Source organism: Tachysurus fulvidraco, chromosome 1 (genome assembly GCF_022655615.1).
Source record: "Tachysurus fulvidraco isolate hzauxx_2018 chromosome 1, HZAU_PFXX_2.0, whole genome shotgun sequence".
Classification (NCBI taxonomy): Eukaryota; Metazoa; Chordata; class Actinopteri; order Siluriformes; family Bagridae; genus Tachysurus; species Tachysurus fulvidraco.
Window position 1 is genome coordinate 9600897 of NC_062518.1, and position 8361 is coordinate 9609257.

General features: G+C 39.8%; 1 protein-coding gene across 3 annotated transcripts in view; it reads left to right on the plus strand.

Annotated features, from left to right (window-relative positions):
* lrrc4cb (leucine rich repeat containing 4C, genome duplicate b) overlaps positions 1-4177 on the plus strand; it is a 37705-nt gene extending 33528 nt beyond the window's left edge. For all 3 annotated transcript variants that reach the window (XM_047801718.1, XM_027136981.2, XM_027136982.2), the window contains exon 2: positions 228-4177. In XM_047801718.1, the coding sequence (XP_047657674.1) occupies positions 273-2153 (1881 nt within the window). In that variant the 5' untranslated portion in view covers positions 228-272 and the 3' untranslated portion in view covers positions 2154-4177. The remainder of the gene's footprint in view (positions 1-227) is intronic.
* Positions 4178-8361: the final 4184 nt, after the last annotated feature.

The window sequence follows — 8361 nt, forward strand, 5'->3', positions numbered from 1 at the left end:
GACTAAGATTTTCTTATTTATTTAATGCTATGATATCCTGTTAGTACATAATATATTAGGTTCATAATCATAACATAAGATGCACTCTTTATAAAGTTCTTAAGTATATAATATGTTTAAGTGCCAGAGGTGGTGTCCCAGAGGTGACATACTATTTCAGAAGATCACAAATCATCACAATGTCAGTCATGACATCACCAACAAGTAATTATTTTTCTTTATTTCAGGCTGCTTCATTTGGGGAGATGGAACCAGCAGACGATAAATTATGAATGTTGAACAAGATGACCTCTTACCATCAGCACCAGATGATGAGAGGTCCTAGATGGAAAGGGGCTTGGTTTGACCCTTTATTCCTCCTGCTCTTGGCTCTGCAGTTGCTTGCAGTGGCAGGATTAGTGAGGGCCCAGACTTGTCCCTCTGTGTGTTCCTGCAGCAACCAGTTTAGCAAAGTCATCTGCACACGCAGAGGACTTAGGGAAGTCCCTGATGGCATCTCCACCAACACACGCTACCTGAACCTTCAGGACAATCTTATCCAGGTCATCAAAGTAGACAGTTTCAAGCATCTACGCCATTTAGAGATCCTCCAACTCAGCAAAAATCATATCCGCAACATTGAGATTGGCGCCTTCAATGGGCTAACCAGCCTTAACACACTGGAACTCTTTGACAATCGCCTCACAACCATCCCAAATGGAGCTTTTGAGTATCTTTCTAAACTCAAAGAACTATGGCTTAGGAATAACCCGATTGAGAGCATACCATCTTATGCTTTTAACCGTTTACCCTCCTTAAGGAGGCTGGACTTAGGGGAGCTTAAGCGTCTCTCCTATATCTCAGATGGAGCATTTGAGGGCTTAAGCAACTTGCGCTACCTGAACATGGGAATGTGTAACCTCAAGGAGGTCCCCAACATTAGGCCCTTAGTTCGCTTGGACGAGCTTGAGATGTCAGGGAACCAGCTGACAGTCATCCAGCCTGGTTCATTCAAAGGTCTTATCCACCTCCAGAAGCTGTGGATGATGCATTCCCAGATCCAAACAATTGAAAGGAACTCTTTTGATGACCTTCAGTCATTAAGTGAGCTTAACCTGGCTCATAATAACCTCACATTTGTGCCCCATGACCTTTTCACACCTTTGCGCCATTTGCAAAGAGTTCACCTACACCATAATCCGTGGAATTGCAACTGTGACATCCTGTGGTTAAGCTGGTGGCTAAGGGAAACCGTACCAACCAACACCAGCTGCTGTGCTCGCTGTAACTCTCCTCAAAGCCTCAAGGGGCGCTACATTGGTGAACTGGACCAGAGCTACTTTCAGTGTTATGCACCTGTCATTGTTGAGCCTCCTGCAGACCTCAATGTTACTGAGGGAATAGCAGTGGAGCTCAAATGTCGGACAAATTCTCTGACCTCAGTCAGTTGGCTAACACCAAATGGCTCCATTATGACACATGGGGCATCCCAAGCACGTGTCATGGTACAAAATGATGGAACACTGAATTTCACCAGTGTTACAATGCAGGACACAGGGAACTACACCTGTATGGTCAGCAACATGCTGGGAAACATTTCAGCTTCTGCGATCCTCAACGTGACCTCCATAGACAACAGTGGTTTTACTTACTTCACAACAGTCACTGTTGAGACCATCGAGTCCCCAATCGATGGGTTGAGCAGGACCCCTGAGCAACCTTCCTTTGGCTGGGTGGCGTCATCTACTACAAGACCGACGCCGATTTCCACTGAGAAAGCCTACACTATCCCTGTGACGGACAATGAGGGAGCTCTCAACGGTTTGGAGGAGGTAATGAAGACCACCAAGATCATCATCGGCTGCTTCGTGGCCATCACACTTATGGCTGCCGTCATGCTCATCATATTCTACAAGATGAGAAAGCAGCACCACCAGCAAGATCACAATGGGCCGACTCGCACGGTCGAGATCATCAACGTCAGTGATGGGGTTCCTGCGATGGAGAGCCACCTCACACTTCCTCCACTGGAGCACGAGCACTACAACCAGTACAACTCCTACAAGAGAGTTTACAACCATGCTTCGACGCTCGGCTCGCTTCATAGCTCTGTGCATGAACCTTTACTAATCCAAGCCAGCTCAAAAGATAATGTGCAAGAGACACAAATTTGAATTTCCTCGTTTTGAACAGGAAAAGTTGTTGTGTACTAACAATGTTATTGGCTTCAGTGGCAGACATGTCCTGGTGATGAAGAAGGGGATGTCACTGAGGATGTATGTATTATTTCAACAAATGTGTTTACAAGCAAAAAATATTTATTTAAAGATATGTCTAGTGGCTGTATCAAAAAAAAAAGTGTTCATATCATTTTCCTCCTCCTAATTTTGATTTGAATTTGAGATTTAATGGATGAATGGTGTGCTGAAAAACAATGCACTTGCGAATTCAAGGTAAAATGATGCTTTTGGCAGCCTTCTGTGAACAAACCACAAGGTATTACATTCATAATAATGACATTTCTGTTGTATCTGTGGGCATGCTGCAGCATTTCACTTCATCTTTTCACATTTTAGTGAAATGAGTGCAAAAGTTGGCCACTATGGACTTAAGACTGTAAATAATGTAGTGTAAGTAGATGTGATAAACCTATCTGGTGGATGCAGAAAATTCAGAGAAGAAAATCAATTGTTTCTATTCCCAACAATACGATCATATATTGTGCAGCAGCAGAAAAGAGAAGCCTTCAATACAATGGTCTAGATTACATGGTGCAGATGATGGTCTCTGTTCATTTCTGAGCATCTGAATTCCCAGAGCATACAACATACGAGTGTAATAATTGGACAAAGGTATAAAGGTGTGTAATTATGTGCATTAAATATAGCCTTTTCAAATGGGTAACAGGTAAGGCTTTAACGTTCAGATCCATTTAATGATCCTCGTAACAGCTTTGAAATCACATTGAAGCCTTTAACCACTACATCTCACCCTAAACTTGCTTTTCATCATTTGTCCTTGGTCAAGTCGTTATAAATCCTCTGAAAGCTCAGATCATATGACACTGGAATCTCACCCACAAAAAAAAGCTTATCTCTTGTGATAAACAGCAGTGCCATACTTTGCAAGACAAAGCACAATTATTTGTTTAATCTTGCATGTAGCTCATTTCCAATTCTATAGAAACTCCTTACTTTGCAGCTAGGATATTGGGTTACTGCCCAGTGCTGGTTAAGGATCTTACACTATATTACCAGTGCTGTTACATGGCCCGAGAAAGGAGTTTAATGTGGTTTGTGTATGTGTGTATGCAACGTAATCACTATCATTTTAAAATATTAATTGTCATTCAATTAACAGCACTTTTAATTAGCAAGCACTATCTTATTCATATGCTCTGCTGCTCATCACATTTTCCTTTAGCCTGAATGATAATATAAGCGTGTGTGTGTGCGTGTGTGTGTGTGTGCGTGTGTGTGTGTGTTTGTGTGTGCGTGCGTGCGTGCGTGCGTGCACTCACAGGGGTTCAAAATTTTATTTTTACTATTACATCTTTTATAATTGTGAAAATGAGATGTTTTTCTCAATGTTATGCAGAAGTGAAATAAATATTCACATCATCATTAATTAAGTGATTGAAAAATTCGACTAAGAATGCTGATTCAGAGATTCAAGTGAAAGCGTTCAGTTTGCCAGCTTGAGCTTTTGAGGATTTTTCCGCATTTTTAAATGTTAAGTTAATGATTTAACAATAAAAGAATCAATCCAACAATGAAACAGTTTTTAAGGTCTTCAGGAGTTTGCCATAACAAACATTTAAGCAGGCCATAAACAGATGAGGGTAATAAGACTTTAATTCTTGATTTGATTTTATTAGTACTGTTTTGTATGAAATATTCGACTTTTCTTTTAAACCATTTACTGCCATTGGTGTTCAGCAAAGCTCCAGAAAAGAGATAAAGATTCAGAGAAGAGCTAAAGATTGACTGAATTTCTCATGTGTACTATATATTGAGTCCTATACTTATTTACAGTATATACTGTACCTGTTTGTTTATGGCTTTTACTCTTTAGTTCCAATGGAGTCTAAATTCTTTGCAGGGCTTAGAAGAATCCATATACGTTGATATGTGGAAACAAAAGAGAATCCATTTGCTTACCTTCCAGTCAAGGTTTTTTTTTTCCAGATAATCTTGAATAACTCTTACAGTCAGTGTGTATAGAAAAGAACTACACTTTGGCCATTAACAAGAGTGACTGCGTGTGTTTGAGTGACAAAAAATGACTTTCCTCGATCTGCTCCAGTGCTCACATGACCGGCTACTACAGCTACCGAGTCTAAACCTCCCTGGCATACGTGGCTCCCACCGTGTATCTATGACATAAAGCAGAAATCTTTTTCGTTCTGTTTTTCTTGTTGTGATTTGTTTGTTATTGGTAACTCATTTTAGATTTCTATGACGAATTGAAGTGAAGAATCCTGGTATTTTATCTCTTTTTGAGTGAGAGAATATATGCTTCTCCAGAAGAAGATTTCTATACAGACTGTTTAAGCATTAACAGCAACATCTCTAAATCCAACATTATACGTGCGGATCAGTCGCCGATATTATTGGGATACGCTCATTTGAGGGTTAAGCTTAAAAAAAAAAAAAAAAACAAGAACAAATGAACGAAAACAGGCATTTATTAATACCAGAGATTGTAGTTCATACAATACATGCTGTAAATGTAAATAAAATGTTTTTTTAAGTGTTGGGTCTTGGAATTATTAATCCTGAGAAATTGTGTCGATGTTTTGTTTATTAATCTGTGTTCGACTTTTTGGTACTTATTAAGATAAACGTGTTTCGTAGTGTCGTATCATGCTTAGACACGATTACGTACAAACTACTCACAACTTTTAGCGGGGAAAAAAGAAAAGACTGCAGATGCTGTGAATCTTGTATATTAGCTCATCTAGCTCAGCTTGACTCACCCCACCTCGAACTATACACTGCCTGTAATAAACTCCTTCAGAGCCACAGTAATATTTTGTATAAAGTCACCCTGGGAATCCTGAACAGATAAACCGAGTCATTCATTTATTCAGTTGTTTTAGATACAGAGTGGAACTTTTTCATTTTGTCATGTTTGTGTTTGTTTAATGTATGACTTTCTCTACCTCATATTATTTACTCGGCATTTTTTTAAAAGCATGACATTAAATGTTCACTAATATCACGGTAACAGAGCAAATACTCAATTATTTGGCTTATTGTTGCCGGATAGTCTTGGAAACAGAATTGAAGTTGTAAGCGTTAAGTCTATTGTCTCTGGGTCAATCACAGTGACACTAGACAACGTGATCATCTGTGAGTTCGTGTACTGTATGCCGAAGCGGGACGATAGAGAGGTTTCCTCAGAAAGTGTTATCGTGCCCTGGGTGTAAACAGATAACTGATTAGTCTTTAACATCTCGGATGAAACGTGTTAGACATCATCCTGCCTGGTATATGGGGCCATGTTTAATATGATGACAGCATCGTACAGCATATTTTGACATGTACGTCCAAATACTCAACAATTCACATAATTTAAGATATATTAAAAGATATAAACGCCGTCCAGGGTGTATCCTGTCTTGATGCCCGATGATCCCTGAGATAGGCACAGGCTCCCCGTGACCCAAGAAGTTTGGATAAGCGGTAGAAAATGAATGAATGTATGAATAAAAGATATAAAGGGTGCACGTTAGGGTCAGAGTTGTGGTTAGTGTTCATACGTTTTCCTACAATTAAATTATTTATATTAAATAAAATTGGCCTTGGATAAACTTCTCATGAAATCAACTGAACTATAATTTAAATAAAAAAAATCAATCTACTCAATTTTTTTCAGAATTTCATAAATATTCTATCCAAAACAAGATTTATTATCGTTGATTCATGACTGATTGATTCTATTTATTCATCGTTCCTGCTGATGTCATGATTCATTTAAGCCAATTAGCTGGTGTAATCAGAATAAGAGACAGTTCACGAAGAGGTACACATTATATACCTTATGAGGCAAATAGAAACATGACTCATGACTATATGAATCAGCAGTAATTCTAGGAAGCAGTTAATCCCCACGCATACAAGCAATTCAGCATCTGTTCCCTGATTGTCCGTGTGGGCTCAATTTAGCCTGCGAGTCTTGAAGTATGGCAGCTAGAGTGAATTAAAACCCCCAGAAGACCTTGACAAGTCGGAAATGGCTTTGGGAAGGGCATCAAAGTGCATCAATTAATTATAAACCTGACATATGTGCCCTGCTTTTACTACATACTGCTAATGCATTTGTTGAGTAAAAAAGGAAGCAGCAACACAGGTGTGTTAGTGAAAATATCTGGGAAGAATAGCTGTAGTCCTTGTAGTGTGTAATAAAGAATTGGTGCGGCTTCAACTGCATCATCAATTCGATGAGTCAGCTTCTCTTTCGATGACAAAAACAAGTCATCACAAGGCTTTATTTCACCTAGATGGAGGAAAAATGTACTTCTCACACATACATAGCCTCATCATTCATTTTGGCACCCCACCGCACCAAAGTGAACTGAGAGACGAGTGACCTCTAGACATGAGCCGACACATCTTGGCTTAAGATGGACTTGATTTTACAGCACCTCCTGTTGAGTTATGAGATGCTTGACATCTAATCCATAGGGCTTAAGCTGAAGTCTCGGTGAAACCAGACACTTGTGAATAGAATTTATAGGCACCCCACATTGTCTCATTCCCTGTGTGATTAATTGTGCGGGGGCGCTGACAGACGGAAGTACATCAGTTAATTAATTTTGCCTGGACAATGCCATTAGCCACACCAGGCACCAGAGAGGAGGTGGGAGATTGCAGGCATGTGCCATCAGATTGTCTGCCTTTCCCAGCACTCACACTCACCAGATATAATGAATGTAATCTGCAGTTGGCACAAGCTGGCACCAGCAACCATCACATTTCGAAGTAGCACTATCTGTCTGTCTAGCTATCTATATATCTATCTATCTATCCATCACCTATATTGAAGTGAGAAGGATCAATTGCAGGACAGAATTTCATTGTTTTATTAATGTGGTTATTTTCCAAATAGCGCCGAGTTATAATTGTAATAATTACTCTTTGGCATGGGGAAGATGAAATACAGCGAGCCGATGCTGCCAGTAAGTGCGTAGACTTCACTCCCAACTGAAGCATTTAGGTGTCAAATTAATTAATCCTCATCCTCCTCTGAGAGAGAAGAAGCCTGCCAAGTGCAGCCTGCACTGCTGTTTACCAGCATCAAATAAATGCATTTGGTTATCAATGTAAAAATATATGTGCATCTCAAAGTCGAAATCAATATTCATGTATTCCAATTACTTCATTTTTATTCATTTGCATACATGTGCAAGAGGACGTTTAGTCTAAAATGAATCCACGTTTTTACATCCTAACAATCTCATCTTATAACCTGATAGTTCTATTCACCCCGCTTTAAATGGTTGTTGTTTTTTACGTTGTTTTTTTTTTTTTTGGTGTCAATATTCTGCAATTTAATCAGTTCAAATAAATCAGCTCCAAAACAACAAAAACAGCTTTTAGCATTGTGGTTGTATGAAATCAAAGACCTGCTTATCCTGCCTTTGAGTAAGTGGCTGGCAATTTGCGACCGCAATTTGATATGGCTAATTTGTGCAGGCCCCATGCCGAGTTCGTCTGCTCGGGTGTTTGTGCTTTGAAGGCAGGGGTCACCCTGAAACATCCACAGAGATTGCTCTTCCACCCAGGGGGTAGCCATTTTGGGGAACTGATGTTCCGTGCACTCTGAAGTCGTCGCATCCCCCTGCAAATGGCAGCTGTGATTGTAATGCTTATCTTAAGTCTCTTCATCTTTGGCAAAGAATAATTAACAGCGAGCATGAGGAGTCTGTCTGCTGCTAAACTGTAATTACAAGTCCCATTACTCCAAGGGGGCGTTCAGAGCAATTAGCATTCCTCACTCAGCCGTCTGAAAAAAGTACGATGAGAGCAGTTTGTTCAGTTTTGATACTATAGTGTTCTCAAGAGCTCCCAATAAAAAAAAAATCTACCAAACATTCAACATTCTTTTCAGGTTTACCAGTTTGGGTACAAACTGAGGTAATTGGCAGAACCGCCCCTATTCATGGAAATGAAGAGTCATATCGAGCTGCATTATGCATAAAAGCTTCAAAGCACTGAAACGATCATCAGGATGGTAGAAAGAGAATCACTTGGAATACTTTCATGAAGCATTTTGAAGATCTCAAGGCTTTTAAGACATTTGGGGAAATGAACCAGAACTAAAATATATTTATCCTCTTGGCCATACGGGAATCTGTCGTGTCAGGAAGAGGACGTC